The sequence below is a fragment of the Crocodylus porosus genome, unplaced genomic scaffold (genome assembly GCF_001723895.1).
Source record: "Crocodylus porosus isolate Cpor-Errol unplaced genomic scaffold, CroPor_comp1, whole genome shotgun sequence".
Classification (NCBI taxonomy): Eukaryota; Metazoa; Chordata; order Crocodylia; family Crocodylidae; genus Crocodylus; species Crocodylus porosus.
In genome coordinates this window covers 24,424,022-24,449,987 of record NW_017728915.1, presented here as the reverse complement: position 1 = coordinate 24,449,987, position 25,966 = coordinate 24,424,022, and the positions used below count along the sequence as shown (strand labels likewise).

Below are 25,966 nucleotides of genomic sequence, written 5' to 3'. Positions count from 1 at the left end.
TCTACATGTTCTAACTGTGAACATGTCATTCTGTGTCTCACTCTTGCATTTGTTTTAAAGGGACCCTGTCAGTGCCCTTCTCCAACTGTCCCCACCATAAAAATAGGTTGATTTTTATATTGCTTAACCCAGAAATAGGCTTTGGGAGTTATTTAGTTGTTCGATTGATTCCTGGTTCTTGCACACTGTCTTTTATATTTGCTTTTCTTGGAAATATTCAAGCCCAAAGCCCATTGTTTACAGTACTGATGTGAATCCTCCTCCCCACCCCCCCAAAGAGCCACACATGCTTCCACATTAAACTGCATGACAGAGCAGGCACACCTGGTTCCCGTTGTGTTGGCTTGAAGTGGAGTGGGATGGATCAGTGCACACAGTGTGTCTGCTTGCATCCACAAGCCTAGAGCTCCAAAGTTGGGCTGTACGTTCTGCCTCGTACTGGGACGGACCAGTTTTCTGTCAAGGAGTTGCATGGTCCCTCACAATCCAACCTACTCCCACAAATTTGCTTTGTCTGTCTCTAATTTTGAGTGCTGATTTCATCTGAATTGAGTTGGACAGAGTATGTTGCCTGATTTGCTGCACAAGAAAATATTGGGCAGAATTCTGTCTCTGATCCCCACATGGTGACACAGTTTACTGTAAAAACAACCCACACAGCCAGCTGTTGTCATTCAGTTTTGTCTAGGAAAAAAATTGGAATAAACTCTAAAACTGAATTGTATCTGAAACATGCCTCAAAGGTTAAATATAGCACAATCAAAATTAACTTGACCACCCTTACAGGTCTAGCTTTTTAATCGATTGTTGATTAAAAGCAATAACCCCAGTAATTGTTACTTAGAGTTCTCAGCATCTGTGTTTTAGCTAATTTTCATTTATGCAGACCCAAGACCCCCTTCCAAATACATTGCAGATGAAATCTCCTCTACAACAAAAAAATACTTCAGAAAGCTATGCCCTGATATCATCAGTTATTAACATGTCTAAGATGTTCATTACTGTTGTGTCTGATCTTAACTTTGCAAAGTATAAGTTTAGCAGCAAACACCTATCTCAAGAAAAGGAAGCATATATTCTATTATCTTACTGCTACACTAGCACCAATACAGATAGCCTTAGTTTGGTTTAGCTTAATTTCTTCCTTTGATGGAAATGAATGAAGCTAAACCAAATTAAGGCCACTTTAATTCTAAATGAGTGTGTCCACATAGCTTAATGCATTTTAACTAATCCACTTTAAATGCACTCCTTTAGTTAGTTGGAATTAAATTTCTTGGGTACCCCAGAGGGACAAGCCATTAGCCTTTACATTAAGAAAATAGAAAGATTTGTACTGCATGCAGAAAGAGGAAAATGTGTGATTAGACTGCCATTTCTTGAGGTCTATTGAGTGTTTTCCAGTGTGGGTATCTGCACTGCACCTGCACATGTTGGGGAGATGTTCAGGTCCTCTAGACCAGAGGAGGTCAACCTGTAGCACATGTGCCATCAGTGGCATGTGCAGCCTGTGTCTGTGGCAGACAGCAAATTGTGGAGGGGCAGGCAGCACAACACCATATAAGGCAGAAGGCAGATCAGGCAGGGGAGAGGGTTCAGAGTGGTCATGGAGGCTGCAAAGCCAAAAAGGTTGGTACCTACTCTTGTAGATGGATATCCAGAAAATTTGTGCGGGTGACAGGTCCTCAGAGAGAAGGTGTGCAGAGTTGAGGATTTTGGCTGATCAGGTGTGTATACGTGGATTTCTTTGAGACTGCTTTCCTGAAGCTAATAAAAAAAAAGCTAGAAAATATTAATTGTGGTTTTTGACAGTAAGGATAGTCTCATAGTTAATACTGCTCTGGGCCTCAAAAGTCATAGGTTTAGTTTTAGGTTTTGCCAGACTTGCTGCCTTATCTTGGGTAGGTCATAAACTTTGGGGACTTCATTTCCTGATCTGTAAGTTAAGATCCTTTGTCCTATTTAGCGTTGTGTGGCAAGAACTATTGCATAGTATGTATGTATGTATGTAATACTTAATACAAGGTGGCTTTGATTTCAGTTGGGTCCCATAGGTACTACTGTAATACAAATTGTCCAGACTGGAAAAGTCGTTGTGGTCTTATTTAACACAAAAGTAAGCGTAGTCTGGTTCCCCTACAGGAGAGTAGAATACTGACTACTCTAGCTCTAAATGTTGCCCTCTGAGCTTATCTTTCACATGTATTAGGGTTTGACATTTCTATTCTTCCTAAGCTCATTTACTGATTTAGGCCATTCATGTGATGTTTTCCTAAAGTCTAGTAAGACCATCCAGGCTGATTTAAGCTCTAATGTTCAGTCTGTGCTTAAACTTTATTTTCCCTAGCAGCACTTAGTGTTCAGAGAACAAGTGACCGTGCTAATGGGTGAAAACTTTGTGAAACACTGAATCACAACCAGACTTTAAATGGATTTAAATTCATCTTCTGCTTTCATTGTTCTCATTTAAAAGGTTAATAGCTTTACATAATCCAGGACCTTCAGAACATGCTAATGTCGTAGAATTTTTTTTTAAGTGCTCCTTTTTGCACCTATGAAAGGGTATAGTAATTGCATTTTGCATATGGCACAGCAATGCAAGGCTCATTTCACTTCCTATTTTTGTGGGTGGTTCAGAATGAAATAGTCTGCTAGGGAGTACATGCTATAGTACTAGTCTTCTTTTGAACATTTCCTATTATCTAGGTTTAAAAGTGCCCCTCAAAACATATTTATACAAGTTGTATATGGAAAAGTTGTTAGTAAAAATGAAACAAAGATTTCTTCTCTAAAGCCACCTTAAGATAAGTAATAGTTACGGGTAACCTACTAACTATTGATCAATAGTTTATTAAGACAACTTGATAGAGTTATGTAGCATAAACTGTTTATTAGTAGATCCTTACTGCAGTGCATGACAAAGGGGCACTTGCTAGTGATGTGACAGGGAGGGGACTGGTTAAGATGGGATAATGATGAAGTGTCATTCCAAGAATACTGGGGATCAGGGAAACTGAAATGGAGAGGTTTTGATATTTGGCTTCTGGGTTTTGAATCTGGATGACCAGATCCCTATACCATGTAATTCTGCCTGCAAAAGAAATGATGCTGCGGAATAGTGCTAGTGCCTGCTTATGATGCTGCGGAATAGTCCTAGTGCCTGCTTGTTTGGTGTAAATAGTTGCACTTATCTTGCAATAAATGTGCCACCTCAGAAAATAACAGGTAGGATGATGTGCATCAGCAGGATCAGAACCCACCCTAAACTTTGTTCATCTGTTTACCCCATATACCATCTCCCAGATGACAGATGGACACTCAGCTCTAATCTAACGTTTGCTGATTTACTTTGCATGGCAGCTTCTAGGGGTCATATTCCGGCATCAGATTTGTCAGCCCAAGATGATTTCTTTTTTTTCTGACAAACTGCAAACTTTTTACTGACATGTTTACATAATATAGATGTAGCTCTTCTTCCAGGGCTGGGTTCAGATTTGGGGTTTTAACACCAACTATAGTAAAAGATAATAACAAGAAAAGGTTTGCTTGTCAGTAAAAAGTTTGCAGATTATCAAGTAAAAAAAAATTGTCTGGGGTTAAGGTTGGCAACCCTATTTGACTTCAGGAATGGCTTTACACCAAGCCACCCCCACTCCATGGGTTTCCTTTTCACCCCCACACCTCAATGCCCTTGAATGTACTCCACACTATGCTGCCCTCCTCAACCCACTCCCTGGCCTTACTTGTGCTAGCCCTGCCATGTGGTCCTGGCATGAGCCCCCACAGAAGGAATACTGACTGCCTTCCTACAACCTAACAGTGTTACAGGCAGGTGACAGGACACAGCAGCAGCACCAGCACATGGCTGGGGCTGGGGGCTCTGCAGTGGCTCCGCTTGGTTACAAAATCCTGCAGGGTGCTGCACTCTTTCCTCAGACTCCAGGTGATACTGCTCTGTTCTGTCTGACCATCACATTTTCCTCTAGCTTCTTTTGACAAGGAATCTTTAATCGGGCTCTGGGTTGCTTAGGTTTTTTATGGACAGCAGTTTTTTTACAGACTTTACAGGCAGGTGGTTTTAGCCTGTTTTTTTTTTTTTTTAATGGATGGTCCTTAAATGTTTGTACCATTTTGCAAGCAGAACTCCTACTGAAGGAGTCTGTGCCCAAATTTGTTGTTACTTTCTGCGGTCATGTGCAAACACTCAAAAAATTAAAAAGGGAAATGCACAATAATCATACCTCACAAAATCTTTTCTCACTATGTCTGGGATCTGTCATAAAATTAAAGGCCTTTAACATATCCAGAGAAAATAAATGTCTGCTATAGCACCCTTCCCTTGAAAGACGGTAAGGGATATCCAGTCTGGAGATCAGAACTATTTGAAGAAGTTAGGAAGACATTTTAGACTACTACGTGGATAGCTTGCTGATGAAAGCCATCTATTTAACACCCATTCTGGCCTTGTGATGGTTGCTATTAAGAGTTACCCAGTTGTGCAATCTAATCTACCCCATCAGTCATATAACCCTACTTAATAGGAAGGTGGTATTTTAAGGATGGTGCCAACAGTATTATCCACTTTGCCTGTATAGAAAAAAACAGAGATGCTTGTGGAACAGGGTTGTGCAGTGCATTTGAAAGCTAGAGGGGGGGTGAAAAGCCCTGTAATGTCAGCACTGTCTTCAACATAGTTTGCTGACAAAGGGGGGCCAGAATGGGGCTAAAAATGGGAAAAGTAAGAGAACAGCTCCTCAACAATGGCAATGGAGAAGGAAGTGCAAGTCAATCAACTGAAACCAGCATCGTCCTCTCCCTGGAGATGAGCTCCAAACATAGGGCTGCACTTTGGGAGGTCTTTTAGGGCTTCTGAAGTCCCCATCACCTGGCTCCTACTAGTGACAATTACTGGCAGTGGGGATCAAGTGGAAAAAAAGAACATGAGTGAGGACTATGCAAAATGACATAGGCTATGTTTTCAAAACCAGATAGTTGCTTGCCTCTAGTTACTATTGATATGTGGTAGAGGCAGCAAGCAGCACTCCTGAGTTGCAGCTAGTATGCGTCTTAGGTGAGACTGGACCAACAGAAGAATAGCTTGGTCACGGAGAAGCAGCTGGGGCTATCCCAAGAAATATTGATTAGGCAATATCGGACCGTTCAGTGCATTAGTGATCCACAGAGCACTTGCAGGTTGCTGATAGAGATTTGGCTGCTGACGTAGGGTTGACTCTCCTTTTCAACCCATTGTAGAGCAGGCTGCAGGATTACAGAGCTCAGTGTGCATTACCTTTCCCTGTGTGTTCAGCTGCTTTGCATAGCACAAGGGTGCTTTAGTCACAAAAGGGAAGAAGAGATGGTCCAGGAGCACCTGAATTGTGCTGGGAAAGTCTGTGAGAACCTCCACTGGTGCTATTGACAAACAGACATCAGTTGTGGCCTGGCGTTCTCCAGCTTCAGTAAAGTCTATCTGTATGCTTTCAGATAGGAAGACTACATGCAAGAAAATCCTAAGATTAACAGCACAGGTTAATATTAATGTGTTACATACCAAAAGCGTATGTAAACATGTTGTTAAATGATGTATTGGAGTTGCCTCCAGGTACATGGGAAGTCTGAATTAAAATTTTAGTGGGAACCTTGATGTTAGCATTTCCACCTTAATAACATTCAGTGAATGCAGCTTTATGAGTATGTAAAAGGTTGGTTGTTTGTTGGGGGGGGGGGGGTGTTTAAATCGAAAATGAAGTTTCATGTTGGGGCGTCATGCTGATCCCCACTGTGGTCCATCCCCAGACTGGAACCTGCAAATCCACCCAGCCACGCTGCAGCTGGTACAATGGTAGATGACATTAATAGGTCTCTGCTCCATGTGGGCCGCTGCTAAAGGGGGATGAGATGTGCTTTGTCAAAGGGTTGCACATATGTCTCTCACCGCCCTCCTTCCCCCCCGTGCTGTTTGTCCATCCCGGATTCCCAGGTCCTCTTCTGATTTCAGTGTTGCCCCCGCCAGTTGATTCTTAGTTGTATCCCCCCCACCAAGTCAGTGTCCTTGCCCAGTCAGTCTCACCTTGAGTCCCAGTCTTACCCTCTTCTCCCCACATCTCGGTCATCTTTCTGAGCCAGTCCCAGTTTCTCCTCTCACCTGATTCCTTGCCCTGATCTATTTTCCCTCTCTTCTGCTCTGACTTTTGCCCTTTCTGCACTTGTATCAGTCCTGTATCTTACTGCCTAAGCATTAGCAAGGGGGCATAGGACAGACTGGTGCTGGAAAGAGCATGTTTTGTTGCTGTGTGAGCTTGCGGGAGCTGTCTAGCCAGTGCCAAGAGCTGGGAGGGGATGGAGCATACTCAGTGAGCAGGAAACCTAGTCTCCACTAAGCATGTACAATCTGGCATTTTCAAACTCGTAGAATTTAGCCAGCTATTCAGAAGGGCAGAAAAGGGACAGCCCTTAAGTAAAAGTAGTCGCTGCTTGCCATGCTCCAAAGCATTCGACCTGTTTGAAGATGATTTACCCCATTTGCTTTAATAGGGACAAAACAACCTTTTATCATTAGCCTTGCTTGTGGAAATGGAAGAATTATTCTGGCTGAGATTTTGAAAAGGGCAAAAAAAAAATGTACCTGAAACAAATCCTCACTATAGAAAATTTCAGCCCAGAGTTAGTGTGGCAAAGGGTCAAGTAACCAAAAAGAGGCTCTTATCAAGGGAAGCGTTGCACAACTGTAATGGGCAGCATTACCGGACCAGCTTGTCATGGGGTTTTGAGTTTCTTTGAATCAGGCGTTGTAACTCTCCACATCAAAGTAGTACATTTTTCTGCAACCACTTTGATGTGAATTCTGGCCTGAATGATGCAAGCAGGCATGGTGGATTTTTGCACCTAGGCAGAGCCTCATTGACATCCACTGGATTTTTACAGAGTCCCAGCTCCACCCAGGCAGACCTCATTGCATGTTTGAGGCCTAATAAGAACATCTTACAGAAATAATGTGATACGACCACCTGGAAAGCCAAGCATTTTGCCACTTCAGTAATGGCCTGACAAGAGTGGTGACATCTTGGCTTTGTTTTTGATTCTACCAATCATTTCCGTACTGGTAAAATAAAAAACACTCTTAAAAAAAAATGTCTTGCTCAGATGCATGGACTTGCTCTTGCTATGGTGGGTGCTGGCTCCCTGCAGTCACACGTGTGCTTTTCAGAAAGACAGAGGAGGCTGGCAGCTTTTACTTTTCCAGCTGTCTGAATCAAATGTGTGAACGCAGCAAAGTTTGATTAAGTTTTGCTTTAGAATATGCTTAACTTGATACCAAGTAAAAGAAATAATCTGGCAAAGACATCATTAAACACTTTAATAGGCTTGATGACTCATATTGTCTGAACAAATGGATTATTTTGCAAGCAGAAGTACAAATGTTAACCAGCTTTATTTTTAGTTTAAAATGTCAAGGGGTCAGAAACAATTAAAGCAACTGTAAGGTGGGAGTCGCTTGGGTTTGTGTTCTGTTGGATTTACACCTTGCTAAAATTGCTTTTATTGCAGCTTAGCAACTTACTAGCATTTTTTCTGATAAGATAACAGGAAAGGACTGTGTAGGCATATTTACTGGTAGAAAGAGATTAGAGTCGGATAGAAATGGCACAGGCTTTTCTTTTGAACTGAACAAGAACTGGGAACACAAAAAACTGCTGCTTAAACTTAAAATGCAACAACCGAGTTTTACAAGCATTATCTGAGACTTGCTTTGAGATTTGCTTCTCAGCTCCAAGTTCCATAATTTTGGGGGTGTTCTATTAACTCCAAAATGAGCTCTAAAACGAGCTTTAAAATCACAATGAACTACTTGTAGCTGGTCCTGTTAACTGCAGTGTTTCAGGAGGAAAGAGGAACGTGGAGTTTTTTAACACGCAGACAGCAACTAAGAACCCACAGCAGTGTGGCCACTCTGAACACGCACAGTGCAGGTGCTCAAAGCGCACGTGCAAGCAGCCACAGCCACGTCCGCCCCCTACGTCATGTAATAGGTTGTGCTAGAAAGGTTGGAGGTAACCCAGGGAAAGGATTCTTCCTTCTTCCCTTGCTGTCCCCAGTGCCAAAGCATCTGCATTTTATGAGGCCGTATAAAAATGGCCTCAGTAAGTCATCCTGTCCCCACCAAACCCTCCTTGTTACGCAGGAGTGTCTTTCAGGGCTGCTTTTCTTGTCAGATTAATGTGGAGTTTACATGAGCCCGGGCTCATGGGCCCTCTACAAAGGAAGTTTCACCCTTGCAGAATTCGGACCTTGTCTCATAGCAGTAGGAAATTGGGGATCACGAAGCATTTGTTCTTCCTGCCATCGTATTTCCAAGCAGGTTGGAAATGCACTTTATACTGCAGCTGCTGTTGTTTCCTAGGGTGCCTTGCAGCATGCCAAAAGATACCAGTGACTGTGTGTTCTCTGTAACAGGTCCGGATTGAAGATGACATTGCAGTGACAGCCAGTGGAATGGAGCTACTAACATGCGTCCCACGCACCGCGGAGGAAATAGAGGCTTTCATGGCAGATGCCCAAGGCAGCACCAAGTCATTTGACTGCGTGTCCGGCCAAAAGCAGTAAACTCCACGTACTTGCTGTGTCCCGCTTAGCAGTCGTCCTTCCGATTTTAAGGCAGCAGCATATGAAAGAAAATGATTCAATTCGGCAAAGCATTAAGCTAGAATGGTTATTTCATTAGAGATTAAATTAGAAAGATTCAGCACCATATATTCAGCTAGCTCTAAATCTTGATGCTTTCAATCAACATCTTATATTACAAAGTGCCAACAGAATAATCCTGCAGGATGAACAGCTGAAATTAAAAACCTCAGATCATCTGTACCTTACCTCTTTCCAGTAATATCTGCATTTTCATGGCAGTTAACTTTTATACATGGCAAATCTGTTATCCGTATGTTGTCTGTAATCATGAGAAAATACCTAAGAGTTCCTATTTGGGAAACGTATCTCCACAAGTTTACCAAGATCTTTCTGTTAATTGAGAATGGCTGAGACAGTGCCACCTATGTTTTCCTTGTGAATCAGTATTTTGATATAAATGAAATGAACAAAATAAGATTTCTAATAAAAAATTACCTCTGCAAGTTGTTGTTCAGACCTTTGTGTTGATCCCTCAGCTTCCTTTTCCTACCCCTTATCAGCTCAGTATGGGAGCTTTCTACCCCAGAAACCTGCACTGCTCCCCAGCTAGGTTTTCTTCTTCAAATCCTGGGCATTCATATCCTTCACACATCCGCCAGGCTCCCTGCACTCATGGTGTACTGCAGCAGAAGGAGCAGTTGATCTGTATCTTTAAGGATGTAGGATGATCTGAGCCAGAGCCTTAAAAATTCTGCCTAAATTTTATGGGAGTGTTTTTGCTACAGGGACTCACAGTATTATTCAGTAGAGTACCTCCTGCTGAACAGGTGGAAATTGAGAAGCCATCTGGTAACATCAGTGCAGGGGTGTTGAGCTTTTCTGGCCCCAAATGATTGGCATGAAATAGATGAATGGCCTGGGGCCATCCCCATGGGACAGAATGGGTCCGTGGACACCCCCCTCTCCCTGCTGGAGTCGGTGCCTGCAGCTTTTGCTTCAGCCAGTCCAGGACCACGCTGCACATGGTACCCATTCTGGTTAGACCAGGATGCGAGCTGCACACAGCACCTGCTCCAGCTGGTCTTGGGAGGACCCTGCTTGCAACAAGTGCTGAAACTGGCATGTGAAGGACCCATAGATCAACCCCCTTCCCCCCTGGGGATGCCGGAGCCACTGCCTATCCAGGACTGCGCCATACATGGCACCCACCACTCCAGGCATTGCCCACGCACTTACCTGAGACCAGCTAGAGTGGGTGCTGCATGTGACACAGCCCCAGACCAGTCAGAGTGGGTGTCACAAACGCTGGATCTGGCATGTGGGGCCAGTACCAGAGGATGGATGATGCGACTCACCGAGCCAGATGTGACCGCAGGCTGTATCTTTAATGCTGCTGTGTTTGTGGATCCCAAATTAAGCTGTGTCAGTTGTGTGTAGACATGATATAACTACTTTGCAATGATAGTAATGGTAAACTGGGCTTCCACGCATGTGAGAGAGAACCAGTTATATGCTCTGTGCTACATGGTTACTGCAAGACATGATGGTCTCACTTGTAACAAAAGCCCAGTTATTTTCACTTGGTTTATGATTTGCAGACTCTCTGACAGCACGTGTCACAACACCATCTCTGTTTATCATGCTTTAAATACTTACTTTACACCCCTCTATCCCCACAAAGGTTGGTATAAAATACCAACCTTTTTTTAATGTATTCAAGATCTTAATCTGTGGAGAAACCCAGTTTGTACCAATGTCAGTTCCAGCAAAGGTAGCACCTCTAGCTGATGCACTTTAAAACTGCCCCTGCACCTCGTATCCAGTCAAGTGCTTAATTTAATTTAAGCTGAGGCTTCTGGGCCCAGAATCCCTCTTCTGTTGCACATCACTGGCCACGAGAGGGCTTCTCTCTGTTGTTCCAATCCCAACATAGGATGGCAGTGTGCCAGCATGTTGTTATCATCATTTTCCCTGCGGTTGGTGAACGGGGAGCAAAGTCCTTCTGGCGCCTGTGATCCCCAGCTGCTGTAACAAGCCCCTGTCTTATACTGGGGAACTCTCCTGACACAGCAGCACGGGACAGGAGAGTGTAGTAGTTTGAAGCCACCTGCATCTCTGCCTCCTAACTCGCATGCTCATATGTTCTTCAGCAGCTGCTGGGACTGAGTCTTGATCAGGAATTATTTCTTATGAAAATCTGAATTGAGCCACCCTCTGCAACAAGATTCATCTTACATTTGCCAATTGGGTTGTCCTGCACAGAGGAATGGACTCATTTTTAAGGCATGGGTGACCCACTGTCAAATATTGAAGTCTGAAAATTAGAGAGGAAGGAAACCTGCATGCTAGTCATCTGGCATGCATCACTCCTTTAGTTTAATGTCACTTTGTTTTAAAACCGTAGGAACTGTTCCGTCTTTCACAGTAACTCCACGGCAGCGGTCCCTGAGAGGCAAGCCAGGTGAGTCCTGTATATAATGAGGTCTCCAACGAGCAAGTCTTGCTGAGGAGTGGGGTGAGACTATTCTTAAGGGAATTGACAGAAATGTCTGCGACTGCTTTTGTGTTTCCTTTTGTGGCTACTAAAGAGGTTCTGGATTTTGTACTTCTGAAGAAAACGTCAGATTTTACTGCAATAACTAGAAAAAAGAGCAGACGGTGATAGGCTGACTGGCGTTCCCGTCTCTCCGGCCTCCAGAAGCCTCGGGGAGGCTTACTCAGCATGAGACTCTCCTTTGTCACCACCATGGCCTCAGCGTATCAGGCTCATGTAGGCACATGAGTCAAAGTCCATTTCTATAATTATTTTTTGAGCACACCCTCAGCTCCTTTGCTGGCTGCTGCTCTGGGTGCTGTGAGGCCTGCCTTTGCTTTGGTTCGCTAGCCTTGGTTATCTGAAAGCAATTCTTTTATACACTTTCCAAACTCCAGATTTGGAATTGTGTCAATGAGGCTGTAACACGGGTCTAGTTAATAGGCTTTTCCCTTCCTCCCTGATTAATCTTGGCAGACATTGTTCCCAACTGCTGTAGAACAGGTTGGGCAAATAGACGACGGGAGGCGACAGAGCGCAGTATCCTTCACCATGTACCAGAGAACAAATGCTGTGCCGAGCTCTGAGAGGAGAGGACAAAGCAAATGTCACCAAGCTGACTGCCAGTTTTCTCTCATTATACCTGTCCCAGCAGCAGCTGTTTGCTTAAATCTGGTTTTGTTTTCTCAGACTTTTCTTTATGTGCAAGGCCCCATGAATTCTGCAACTGAGATCCACCACACGAGTCACAGCTTTGATTTTAAAAAAAAAAAATACATAGCTTTTACAGTTCTTTAGAAACTGTTCCCAGTGCAAACCAGATGTAACCAGGGCAGGGGCCTGGTCTGAGCTGAAGGCTGCTGTACCCCAAAAGAGCACCAAGAGATCTCAGCGGGTGTTTGTTCATACCTCCTGCAAGGAACCTTCTCTGGACTGGAGTCCTCTTCTGGTTGAGCCTTACGGCTTTTGTCTCCCAATGGAAGCAAACTGGAACCGGGACCTTTTTATTTCTCAGTTAGAATCCACAGTGAAGGAAGAACCGTGCATGGGGTAGTTTGGGGGGGTTTGGGGAGGGGAGGGGGGAGTTAACTGCTGGTTAATGAATTTAAGATGTATTCCCTGGTGATAAGCGATAACTGTAGCTTGCTCTGGCTATGATAGGATTTTAAAACCCATTAGCTATCACATTTTCTCCTAGTGTGCACAAGTCTGCCCAGTCTTGCCTCGGAGGTACCAATGCAGTGAATTAAAATCAATTTATTTTGGTGCAAGTTTGTAAGTGGAAAAGATCAAGGTCATTTTTTTTAAATTGATTTAATCAAGTTATGTCAGGTCCCTTGTGTGGACATTGCCTATCCCCGCAAGCTGTGCTGCTCAGCAGTAGAATTAAAGCAGTACAATCCCTTAGCACGGACGCAGTCATAATGGAGTGGCCGTTCCTGTAACGGAAATGGAATGAGCTATCCTAGTATAACTCATGCTGTGTAACTGCATCTGCAGTGGAGAGCTGTACTTGCCAAACTATTACAGGTGAAAACCCCATCTTTAGGCTCACACTGTACACAGACCGCCTTTACATAACCTTTGTCACCAAGTTAAGATAAACTTTGCAGTAGCTTGGCACAGAATTTGTAAGGGAGGATGAATCATCCCAGCCATTTCAGTGCAGTGTTAACTTTGAATCTACTGAACTACCATAGTCACTGGGGGCCCCAGCCACGAACCAGGGGCCTACTGTGATAAAGCCTGTAAAAGCCCAGAAACATGCAGGGATCCTACTGTTGAAATCTGGCTGCACGTACTGAAGAGGTCCTGGACACTGTCTTAAGGTTCTCCAAAGCGGCCTAGGGCTACACCTGTTCTCCACGATGGTCATTAATTAATAAGGCAAAACCAAAAAACTAAAAGCCAGACTTCGCTGAAATTTGTACAGGCTGAAATCTGATTCAGATGCCTGCTTATCAGTTACTGCAGAAGAGAAGGAAGTTAGCACCTGTGTCTGAGGTGCACAATTAACAACAGAACAAACCATTCCCACAGCCCTCCAGTCCCCTTGGATAAATAGGATGCGATTCTGATATTAAGTTAGCAACCAATCTGTGCTATAGCAGCTTGGGGCGGGGAAAATGAAAGCCTTTGGGGGATTTCAGTTGAAAGCTATTATTCCTTTGATATAGCGCTGTGTATTTTTTTGCAACAGGCTCATTGCAATCTTTCTTGAAACTGACCTCCTAGCAATGGGTAATTTAAAATAATGAGCATCTGTCAGCCCCCGGGGCCGATGGATTCGTGCGTTTAAAACGACACGCTGCAGTCTTTATTTCACTTCTCAGGTAAAGCAAGTGCATAAACTGCCACATTAGCAACGTCTCTGTGCAGCCAAACTACTCATCAAGTGCGTTGCGTTGGAAGGACCTGAAGCCCATAGTGGTGGGGTGACACAGTGCCTCAGTGCATGGTGGTAAGACTCTTGAATTTCAGGGTGCTCTTTCAAGTCTGAAATGCTGACCTTTTTGTGCTGCATTTCAGTTAGCCAGATGCATGTACCCTTGAAGTGCTACATCCTCGGGGAAGCATCCACAGCTGGTAGGAAAGAGTAAATTCCCCGAGTCGTGTCGCGTGTGATGAACCCACTGTGGATTAATGGAACATGGAAAGCTACTCCATTCAGCCTTGCTAACAGGAGGAGAGTTGTTATGGACAGGCTCTGTGTCCAGGTAAGAAGGTATGGGCTCCTATTGCATGAACCGGAGGATAGTGGCAAATGGTGCCAGAGAGAAACAGCAAAAATTGAGATTTGTGGCTTAAATTGCCTGGTTTTGTTGCATGTATGGGGCCATGGGGAGGGCATGATACAGAGCATCCTGTATGTGACACATGGAAGCACCATTCTCCTCTTCAGTAGGAATGGAGGTGTTGAAACCGTCCAGCTCAACAATGTGGAATATGTGGTCAGTGGATTGTCACTTTTTGGGGCAGGGATAGTTTTTGTGTTGTGTTGGGACACCACCTTCACAGTGGGATCTAGCTCCATGGAGGGTTCTTTGACAGAAGTACAGGACTATGACAGCCTATTACCGTTAGTCATGTGTTAAAGGACAAACTAGGACAGGAGTTGGCAAATATTTGGCTGGAGTGCCAAAAACACCCCAACCTTGACCCACACCTTCACTTGGTGCACAAGGGGCAGATGGCAGGGGAGCTGCGAGGGGCCCAATCCTCAATGCTGGTGTGGCAGGTGCATGCACACCTCTGGGCTGATGGTGTGGAAGAGGCCAGCGTTGTGCTGCCCTGGCTCCTTCCCTGCCATTCACCCAGAGACACAAGTGCAGCCGCTGCCACCATGGAGCCAGTGTGCTTGCAGCCTCCCAGCCACCTGCAGCAGCTGCCTAGAGCTCTGGGTCAGCTGTGGCATGCCGAGCAGAATGGCCTCATGTCCCGTGTCCTGGCACGTGCCAGGAGTTGCCAACCCCTGGAGTATGCAATGAATGAGGGGGATAAACTGCCCTGTAGCTATCTTCAGAATTAGTGCCTGAGCCTCTAATTGACAATAAAGGGCTGAATCCTCATTTCATGCTTAAGTTACTCATCTTATTTCAACAGATTGACTGGTTTACACTCTCACACACACGTGTTAGAAGTTAATTTCTGGAAATAAACATCAGGATTTTCCTTGCAAATTACAAGCTGGGAATCTTTACACAAACCATAAAGGAAATTCTACAGCAATCAGAAATGGGAATCCAATGGGAATTTCACTAGCTCGATGTTCAGTGTAAGTAGAGCAAGGGGAGCAGCATACACAAGATTGTTTCCCTGTTTTAAGGATTTAAGATTTTAAAGGCACACAGTATATATATAACAGCCCTCAAATGCTTTTGAGACTTTCTACAAATTTTGTAGAAAAGGTCAATTCCGTTTTAATGGATTCAACGAAATAAAAAGGACATCTGAATGTTTACTGCAGGACACTTTCTCTTTATGGAGACAGGTTAGGCATTGTTTGTAAGAGAACCAAAGGCTATTTTTTTAATCTTGCTCCAGCAAGTAAGTACAAGCCACTCATCTTAAGTATGAGAGATTTCACTCCTACTTTTATTGGAAAAAAGCCCTATTTCCTTTCATCCATGACTCCTGCCTTGGCAAAAAAGCCTGCTGTTTGTGCTGAGAAATATGATGTACATTTTATTCCCACTGAAATAAAAATAGCAGAGAGCGCACCTGAACATGTGTGTCTGTATGATACAAGACAGACTGTGCTGGTTCTGTGCATACTTCCTGCCTATGAGGCGAGGTAGCCATGTTAGTGCAGCGTGGTGTATGGGCCAATAAACTCTCTTGGAGAGGACGTCTTTCCTGCAGCATCGTGTTTTCAGGGGCCTGACTTTCACCAGGAGCCTTCATGCAGCACAAAGCCTTTAGTTTAATTTGCTGGTAAGCCCTTGTACTGGAACAGCAGTCCAGGGCTATTTCTGTTTTTACAGGTGGTAAGGGACTAGCCATGTTTTTCCAGGCTTGGGATTGGCAACTGCATTGAGTTGAAGCAGGTGGACAACAAGCACCTAACAAGGTTCTGGGTAATTGGTGAAAAGACTCCATGATTGAGAAATTATCAGCCAGAATTGCATTTTCTCCATATTCAACACTGGTCATATGAGGGGTTTGTACTCTGGAGGCAAACACACACAAACCCCAAGTGAAACCAGGGAGAGAAATCTAGGGTGCCCACGAGAGACCCCAAGAGCTAGAGAGGCAATTTCTACACCACAGAACAGAGGAAAGCGGCAGCAACAGTGAGTAACAGAGGACAATGGAGTACACACTCCTGCCCCGGGCTGTAGTAAGGCTGAACGAGCGAGACTTTAAAAGCTTCTTCTCTCCCTAACTGGTTTTCATAACATCATTGAATCTTGGCTGCAGTGAAAAGATTGATTTTTAAAGTCTCGATCAGGGCCAGCGAACCTGTAGCCTGAATGCCACTTCGGGGATGGGACCGGCACAGCAGATCAGGTAAGGAATACAGGGCAGACTAGCAGGAAAGGGAAGGAAGATCAGAGTAGCACTCAGGAAGGATGTGAGGCTAACTTGTGGCATGTTTGCCAAAAAGGTGGCCCCCGCTGTTCTAGATTTTCTATTAAGTGAAACTTCTGCTAATGTTGCTTTATGAAGATTTGCTTTATCTGTTGCAACTGAATAAGGCAGCACTGACAGGAGACGAGGAATGTTGAAAGGCTCATTGTAATTCTTCAAACTACTGCTAACCCAAGAGTAGAAAGCTACTATGATTGCATAAATCCAGCCCACATGCCGATATTCAGTGGCCTTCTTGACAGGTTGGAGCAGCTTGAGTTGAACAACCCTAATTTATGTGTCTCATTTTAAGATCTAGCTGTTGTTCCAACCTCTACCACTGACATGTTTCAAGACATTAAGCTAATCGTAGATTCTCTTCAGAAGTAACTGGTACCTGCGGACTATACTGGGGAAGACTGTGGGAGCTCTAAAGGATCAGATGTTTCCCTGAAAAGTTAAATCCCTAAATTCCATGGATCAGTTTTTCAGTTAGGCAGGTTTACCTACCAATCTGTCTTAAAAACCCTTTCAATCCCTTTAAAATCTTTGTTTTCTGACATACATGAGCCTTTTTCTCCTGACCTTCTCCTCACTGTCCCCCCCCCAAAATTGAGGTGGGTGTAATAAGCAGAGAAGTTGGTTTTTCGCTGAAAGAAGCACACCTGGAGACACCGTGTGCATGGTGCTACGGCCAAGATAGCTGCTGCTTGACTGGCTCAGCAAGCTGAATGGGTGGAGTTGTGTTAACCCTCTCAGCCACAGCTATTGGCTAAGCACTGCAGCAATGCACCTGAAGCAACAAGTGAGCTGCTGGTATTGTCTTAATTATTCTTGATGAGGCTTGGAATGTGGAAATGCTTCATTTACAGGATCCTAAATAAAGTACTTACAGGAAAGAACTAACAGACTCACTTCTAGGAACGGAGTGCCCAAGAATCGTGGCATCTTGGGAGAACTGAGGCAGCAGGCTGGAGTCTGGGTGAGGTAGCAGGAAGTTCCAGAGCGTCTCCTGGGACGCCACGCTGCTCCCACTCCATATTTCCAGGAGGACGTGCTCTTCGTCACACAGTGACCATGACTCAGGGGGGGAAAAGAGATCTACAATCTGCCCTCCAAAAACAAGGTGTGACGTATAGAAAAAAATACAGGTAAGTTGCCTGTATCTTTGTTCTTTTCCTGGATATTTAATGTGAAGGGGAAAAGTTTGGTTTAAGTGTTGCAATACCAGTCTTTATAATGATCTACTACTGTAAAATGAGGTTAGCAGAAGAGGATTCTTACCAGACCAGTTGTGAACTACCTGTGTTTAGACCATATGATCTATTAACACAGGCTTTGTATGGAAATAAGGATACACACCAATTGGGCCCTTCAGAAATCCACCTACCTGTGTTTTTACTTCTATTTAAGCATAGTGGGGAAAAAGGAGGCAGTAATTATTAGGTTCCAAGGCAAGACACTTTATTAGATATATTATTACGTATTTCAACCTCACCTACTTAAACTGTAACTAGAACCAGAATATTTTTCTCTCTGGAAAGCAGTACCATAATTCAAGACCGTACAAAAGTCTTCCACACTTGATTAACTTTACAGTAAAAGTTTACACTCTTAAAATTTTTTGGGAAGCTTTTATTTTCTAACTTAGCATCTTAACAGATTTTACCCAAGTTGTCTTCCTAAATACATATACAGTACATGTGAGCATACTACAGTCAAGTTCAGAAAAAGGTGATGTGGGAGGGAAAGTAAAACAGGGTAACAATTCACTAGCCAGACACACAGGTTATATGTAAAACAAACATACTGTAAGTGAAATATTTAAAAATGAAAATAAATTAAGGTTACATCAAAGTTCCTGCTTGACTTTTATTATTTAAATCCTCAGTATAATACATACCACTGCATTATGGGTCATGGTAAGGGAGTGGGTCTTGAAAAAATCTGCTATAGAAAAAGTTTTATCAAAATAAGATTGAAGATCATCCTTCACACAACTATAGAAATTCTGCTGAATCACGTATTCAAACTAGGGGCATTTATTTTTTATTACATTGGATCTCTGCAAGGTATCAGCTGTTAAACTGAACAGCTATATAAATCAGATGTTAAGGTGCAAGTCTATATATTTTGACTGAGCCGATGTTTTGCCCCAGCCCTTTCCTTGCTTAGCCAAACTGTATGTTAGATTCTCAGACACCTGCAAGAAAACAGTTATTTTATCATATTCATCTATGTTCTAGAAACCAACATATGATATTTTAAGGACACCAAGTTGCTACGCAAACAATGCTAGCATGTTGAACATAGGCTTTAAAAGACTTATAAATAAAATGTTCAACTTTCTTCCATACATGATGCTTCTTGAGAAACATTGACGATTTGTGAACCAGTTGTGTGCATGTCAGTCATGTCGTAATACATTGTTATGTCTCACAAAAATGTAGTAGTCTTTAGAAAACATTAGTAAGCACCTTGGCTCACTATTACTAGGCACTGTTACTAGGCACTCCCCATCAACTACGAAAGGATAAGAAAGACCTGAATTTTACTGAACAGGGATTGCAGTCCACCAGATAAGAAGGCATACTTAATCTATAGCCTTCTGAAGTTTTGTATACACAATAGAGAAACAGCAGACACTGAAATATATTTAAAGGATATATAACAGAAATTTCCTCCAATGTTCAGTTATCTATTTTACAATAAAACTGGTCAGCTGTACTCCTTTCTATATGCAAAATCAGAAGGTCAGTGTAAATTTCTGTGGAAATTTACTTTCACTAACTAACATTAAAATCTTTGTTGTTTTGTCAATTTAGGTCATTTTTTCTTGTTAGCCAAACCTATGAGAAGAAAATACTCAACAAATTATGCAAAGTACTCAAAGCCACTTGTATTTAAATTGTATCAAACTTTCAGTGTTAAACCTAAAAAAACCCCAAAATCTCCAAAAAGTGATGGTTAAAAGTCAGAACAAAGCTCCTTCTCTGCTCCTGCAGGAGAGGGGCAGGCAGGCTGCCCCTCTAGTGTTCAGTCCGTCACTTTGAGGGTAGTGTGCCTACTGTCCAGCACTTTCTGGATTTGTGGTGGTGGTTTCTGTGCCAATAGGTTGCACATTGTCTGCCAGATTGTGTGCATGCTCAAGAAACAAGTCTTTAAGTACACTTAGCTCCTTGGTCAGGAGCTTAATTTTTGCCTCCAAACGTTCATTTTCTTCTTTCAACTGGTTAACCCTCTGCAGCGTATCTTGTGCCTTCTGCTTGCTTTTTAACCGGCTCTTTTTCACTGCCATGTTGTTGCGCTCTCGGCGCTGGCGGTATTCATCACTGTTTCTATCCACAAAGGAATTCTTTTTGCCCTGCTTGCTCGGAGGCACAGCTTTGCCTCCACCACCAGGGCTAACGGGCACCAGCTGAGGAACCTGCTGCAAACCGCTGGTGTGTGCTGGTGTGTGAATCACACTTATCCCGTTTGCTTCCGTAGTGGCGTTCTGTTGTGATGCCTTGCTCATTTGGACAGAATCTTCTTTTATCACCACAATACAATTTGTTAGAGATGGTGAAAATTGTTAGTAGTTTCCAGATTATGTTGCCAGTGAGTCTTCACATGGATTAAGGGCAAGTTGAACCTAGTAGAAAAATACATTTATTAAAACATTTAAAATGCCAGCGTGAGCTATGATCTTGTACCTCACTGGCATTAGCAAAAGCTGCTGATGGCACATCTGGCAGGAACAATACATCATTACAATGCTGGAAACTGAAAAGCTGCCAACTGTTGAACTATTTCAGAAGTCCCAGGGTCATTTGGATTGGAAGGGACTGTTAGTGGGTCATCTAGTCAGCCTCTCTGCACCATGGTTGGAGTTATTCAGTTGTCCCAAAGCCATCTCTTGATGGGTGTCTAGTCTAGCCTTGACTAACTTGAGTTTCACAACCCATGTCTTGGCACCAAGTTAGTGTCTAACTTTTCCTCCAGTTTATATATAATTCTCTTAATTATTTTCCATGCTACAGCTTAAGTTTATTAACCGTCTGACTCTTGACCAACAGGACTCTTGTCTTTGAACTACCTCCCTGTGTATGTGCAGGCAAACTTCCTACAAGTCTCCCCTTTTCCAGACTAAGTGTGCCCAACTTTCTACCATTCCAAAGACTCCTTCCAGTATTTTCTAAACATAAATGCTCTCTTCTGAACTTGTTTTGCTTGGTCTGTTTGGTATTTTTTCCCATGTTTTATCATAGGATGCCCCAAACTGGTATCTATGTGCAAACAGAAGTCCAGCTGCGCTGCAGGAAATAGCTATTTCACTTGAAGGCAAAAAATGTAGTAAAATGTAAGTATTATGTAAGAATAACCTTCACAGTGAATTAATGTCTGTTCTGTCTAAACGTGTACCTTTGCCAATAAAAATATTCCTGTTTCAATTCATATGTTACGGCAAAATGAAGTTCCAACTAAAAAAATTAATCAGGAAGTGTTAACTTAATGTGCTAATTGTTCTTGCTAATGAGATGAATCTTTCAATGTGTACCTACATGTTAATCTTACTCACAAAATATGCTACCATGAAGGATATCAATATAGTTTATAGTTACAGCAGAGAGAGTTCACAGCTCCTGTTTTCCTGCTAGATGTATATAACTTTCCAAGAGTTATCCACGGAACTAGAATCTCTCATGCTTGTCCAAAGCACAAGAGAAACATTTTCCCTCTCTTTATTTGAAGAAATGTCATTGAAGGAACGGAAATAGCCCTTTCAGTATAAGGGAAGGGCTTCGGTATTTAAGCAGTGCATAAAATGGTCTTTCTGCACTTATTCCAGTGAATTTATAAAAAGAAAACTTACCAATAATGTAGGCCTGATTCTACTTGATGCTTACCCAAGTGCTGAGCTGGGCAAACACTTAAACTTTAATGAGACTGGAGTTCAGCAAATGAACTGTTTTTGGAAATCCCACCTTGCAACTTTTGACAGTGCAGCATCTCTCCAGAGCATTACATACTCACGTATATACACCTGATTATGTGCTCACAGAAATACAAACAGTGCATAAGGGGTATGTACTGGGAATGTACTGGGAGGTTGCAGATTGAAGACTGTAATGCTAGCAAAAGCCTACTACTAAAATGTTGGGTTCCTAATTGTTATTATCTTTTCATTACATGAATCGCTTAAGAAAGTTTATTTCTACAACCAGTTGATTTACACTTGAGAGAGGCAGAAGAGGTGCTTTTCTGCCACACAAGAAGCTTCAAATATCACTGAAAAAACTGTAAGTTACTGTGTAGTTGATGTGTGAGATTTGTGCACAGTTTTATACTCAGGAGCTCTGTATAAATTCTGCTGTCTTCAAATGAGTTTACTCAAAAATCTGTTTAAAAAAATTGTACAATTAGAAATTCAGAACTTAAGAACAACTGGTTCTCTTGTGTATACTGAATCCTCTTTTGTTCATCTTCCAAAAAAAGAATCCTTAGACTCGCTGAGAGTGAAAACTTTAAGAATCACAGTCATTTCTGCCCAACAAGCAGGAAAGATGTGCAGCAGCTGTTTAATAAATCACAAGTGTAGAAATGGCACACATTCCCTATGAAGGCTGCTGTGGCAGTGTGACACTGCGACTCACAAACATGCTAAGACAGCTAAATATTATTTAAAAAGCAGGTAAAACCCAAAAGTTTTGTAGCTGCATTTGCTTTACGGTCGTGTTGGCTAAAGGAAGATGCTATGCTTGGATAAACCGACCCTATGCTGACAGGAACTGACTGTGAAGGGTATTGGTAACAGTGCAAAAGATGGATTGTCTGACTCTTGCACGCAGATAACAGATCGACACAGATGGCTGAAAACAAGACACTGAGCTTGTTAATGCCTATGGTGATATCAAAGACAAATGTGTTTTTAGAATTATGGTCAGGCTGTATTGGAGAGCTCCCCTACCCTGATGTCCTTGCTTTGCCTTAGCAGGCTTAACTCAAGTCACTAGCAAGTCATATGTCAATTTTCACATGTCAAATGGGGGGAGGGAGGAGGGTTGCAACTTAATTCATTCAACACCTGCTCTCTTACAGTGTAAAACAGTGGTTTTCATCATGTAGTCTGCAGACCCCTGGGGGTCCACAGACTGTCTAAGGGGTCCATGAAAGATAATTATGATCAATCAACAGTATGTAAATACCCATATTTACAATTCAAAGGGGTCTGCACCTCCATTTGAAATTTTTTAGGTTTCCAAATGAAAAAAGAAAAACCACTAGAGTAAAATGATGATGGTGGTGGTGATATACCTGGTATATATAGAGTGTGCTTTCTACCTACAGAGTTCTGGGGTTTTAGAGCCGTTATTATCACTATTATTATAGATAAGGAAACTGAGACTCAGTTTAGTGCCTTGTCCAGGTCTTGATGGGGCAAAGAAGAAAAACCAGGTTTCACAAGTCCCTGCACTGCTTTTTCCAATCTGCCACATTAAACATAAAATTATATTGTTAAACCTGTGTGGGCCTTCTCAGTTTTCGTGTGTCTTCCCTATTTGTGTAATGTTTGGTTTCCCCTCACAAAGACAAATATTTTGATAGCTTCCCACATTACAACCCTACAATAATTAATCAATGCCTACATATGACTGAATTAAGGAAGCATCAAGGAAAAAAAAAAGAATTAAGGAAGCATCAAGAAAAAAAACGCAATTTCAGTTTCAGGTTTCTCACTGGTCATTAAAGAGCTCGTCTTAATCATGAAAAAATCCTGACAGCATCATTTTAAAGACTGTACAGACAACTGCCTGTGCATGTTAGACACTACCTTCTGCAAAGTTAGCATTTGAATAGACACGTTACCATCCCTGTTCCTGTATTTAGAGTTTTATTGCCTGGGCAAGTTGCTAGATTTTCTTTTACAAGTTGAATGTGTAGAAGAGAACAATGATGGGTGCAGCATATTTTCAGCAAAATTGACAGAAAAGCTGTAAAAATAAAAAATGTCTACTCTTCATGAAGTTTTAGCTCAATGCGTTATCTGAACCCAAGTAGTCCCTTGGTAGCTGAAAAAAAAATTTCCTTAAAACGAGGAGAAAAAGTGCACTACTGTGGCATATTCATCCTCTACTAAGTCATCTGTTTAGAAAGCCAAGTAATTCCGGTGAAAGGAGGACCCCCCTCCCCACTTGGCTAGTGCTGCCTGTACACGTGGGGGGGGGGAGCATGTATTTTAATTGGTGATTGCTGGGCAGCTGCTATAATTAAAATACTGCAGTGTTACATGTATTAAGCCCCTGCACATGTAAAAATGACCATGGGACACTATTTAAACCTTGTCTGACACAGTCTAGATAGAACCACCCCACAGCCATTTAAAAACATGCAGGGGCTTAATACACACGAAGCTGCAGCAATGCTGGCACGTTCAAATTAGAAGGTGGAGCGGACTCGATTAGCTGAGTCTCTGCTCCGACTCATTCTAATTGGAATGTGAAGGAGCAGGTGTAGAGGCAGCCCTTAAGTCCAGTATGTGCTCACACTCACCCTACCCTTGCCTTCAACATGCTTGTGATTGCAACCTCTCATGCTACACTGAAATATGAAGCATTGAATAGCCCAACTCTGGTCTGAATACAGACAAGCCCATCTCGCCGCACAAGGACCCAATCTTTTAAGGCCATGCACAATAACTACGGGTGCACCAATAGGGATTTTTCAGACTGATATCAACAGCTGATTTTTAAGGAGGCGTATCAGCCAATACCAATCTGATTTCCAATACCAGCCCAGCGGCTTGGAGAGTTGTGTGCAGCTGGTAAGTCTGTTGTGGTAGAAGGGAAGGGCATGGGGGGCAGATCAAGGCACCCAAGGTAAGGGAGACGTGGAGTGCACGGGACGGACCCATGGCTTGTCCAAGGGGCACAGGGGGGATAGGGTTGGCTCCTGCCACTGCACACCGCTCATCCTGTAGCTTGTCCGGTAGCTCCTGCCACTGCTTATCTGGGAGGAAAGGGGAATGTGTGCTCCTGGATCTGCACAGGGCAGGGTGGGTTGGGGCTGTGTGGGGCTCTTCCTGGCCTGCCCTGCCCTGCGCAATCTGGGGGCACACCTACCCCCCCATGCCCTACCCCCCCATGCCCTCTCAGATGAGCGACACACAGTGGTAGGAGTGGCGCCCCCCCCAGATGAGTTGCAGCTCCATCCCGTACCCCCCTCCCCCTGCCATGGCTGGCCAGCATTTGCCCCAGCCCCATTCCCATTCGCTGTGAGGGCCTTGATCTGCCCCCCTCCCCACTCCCCTTCCAGTCTGTTGAGACTTATCAGCTACAGGCAGCTCTCCTTGCTGCCCATGTGCTGCGCAGGCCATTTATCGGCCAAATTATCAGCCATATCAGGCTGATTTCTGGTACAGACAGTTGTCTTTATATCTGTGTGGATCCAATATCGGATCGATTCATCTGTGCACCTCTAATGGTAACCAGATGTATTTGCACCCAACGGCTTGTATTTTCCTTAACCCTGACCTTCCCAGATGAAACACTTCCACACCCTCACAAGGGAATTATACATCAATTAGTGCCCCTCTGAATTTTCTAATTAAACTCAATTCTTTTAACTTTTGGCATGCTTCCATAATTGGACAGCATCCTACCTACCCCAACGCCCTAGCTAACATTGTTTGGACAAGTCCAATTAAGTAACAATTGCTCACAAAAGCATTAATCGCTGCTTTTTGTACTTTTCAGACACTGACATGGAGCTGGGAGCTGGAGGGCTAGTATCCTGTAGATGCCCCACAATTTGAACAAGTCTCTTTGTACTGCCAGTTACCTTGCTGCTTTTTTTCTAAGGCACTGAAACCAAACCAAACATTTAATGTTGTTTTAGTATCTGGTTACAATAGCTGCCAAAGTCTTCTTACCTATACGTGGTTTTAAAGGAAAGTTTTAAGACAACAGCTGAAGGCAGGTTCAAATCCACTCTCCCCCATCCTTGAGCAGGGATCTGTACTGGTGTCTCACCTCTGCAGTGAGCACAGTGGCCATCAATCTAGTGTGTATCCTGAAGAGTTTCCCTTGCTTCCTCTGGGACTTGTTCCATGTGGTAGGAAATATGTTTGTATCCACTGAGTGAGACTCAACGAGACTGCGGCCTGCAGGGTCAGGGCACTGCTGGGTAGCCCAACAGCCAGGGCACCATATGCTGCTGCATCTCAGTGTCCTGGGACTCGAGTGTTTTCAAACCATGGCCCTGGAAGGGCTGTAACGAGTGCAGGTGCAGCAGGGCCCAAAGATGCAAACAGCACTGCCCTTTCTGGAGGTCACCCACCAACAGCTGTGCACCACGGCACGGGCCTGCCAGCACGAGGTGGCCCTCCGCCCCAGCCAGTCCACCTGCTGACTGGTGCCCAGAGAAGGCAGCAGCTCCAGGGCCCGTGCCTTTCCGCCAGGAGGGGGCCGGCCAAGGGCTGCTGGTTGCGGGGCACGAGGCGGAGGCGGAGGCGGAGGCGCAGCCCTGGACGGCTGCACGCAAGGCATCGCCCGCCCGTCACAACACGGAGCACACCGGGAGCCACCTGCGGGCTCCGCATTTCACGGCGGAGTCCGCGCGGCTGGACCTGCTCCGCCTGGTGTCGGTTCAGCGGACAGGGCTGCTCGCCTCGACCTGGGCTGGCAGCGCCGGCCTCGGGCCTCCCCGCCCGGCCCCGCTCCCGCGGGGCCGAGTGATGCAACCGCCCCCCCCGCGGGC

At 43.8% G+C, this 25,966-nt stretch overlaps 2 protein-coding genes across 4 annotated transcripts in view; one reads left to right on the top strand and one right to left on the bottom strand.

The window, feature by feature from the left end:
* PEPD (peptidase D) overlaps positions 1-9,128 on the top strand; it is a 216,477-nt gene extending 207,349 nt beyond the window's left edge. For all 3 annotated transcript variants that reach the window (XM_019535851.1, XM_019535849.1, XM_019535850.1), the window contains one exon: positions 8,455-9,128. In XM_019535851.1, the coding sequence (XP_019391396.1) occupies positions 8,455-8,604 (150 nt within the window). In that variant the 3' untranslated portion in view covers positions 8,605-9,128. The remainder of the gene's footprint in view (positions 1-8,454) is intronic.
* An 8,714-nt stretch (positions 9,129-17,842) lies between these two features.
* Positions 17,843-21,870, bottom strand: CEBPG (CCAAT/enhancer binding protein gamma). Its single transcript, XM_019535848.1, has one exon. It carries the CDS (start codon positions 19,743-19,745, stop codon positions 19,293-19,295), a length of 453 nt encoding a protein of 150 aa, XP_019391393.1. The 5' UTR covers positions 19,746-21,870; the 3' UTR covers positions 17,843-19,292.
* Positions 21,871-25,966: the final 4,096 nt, after the last annotated feature.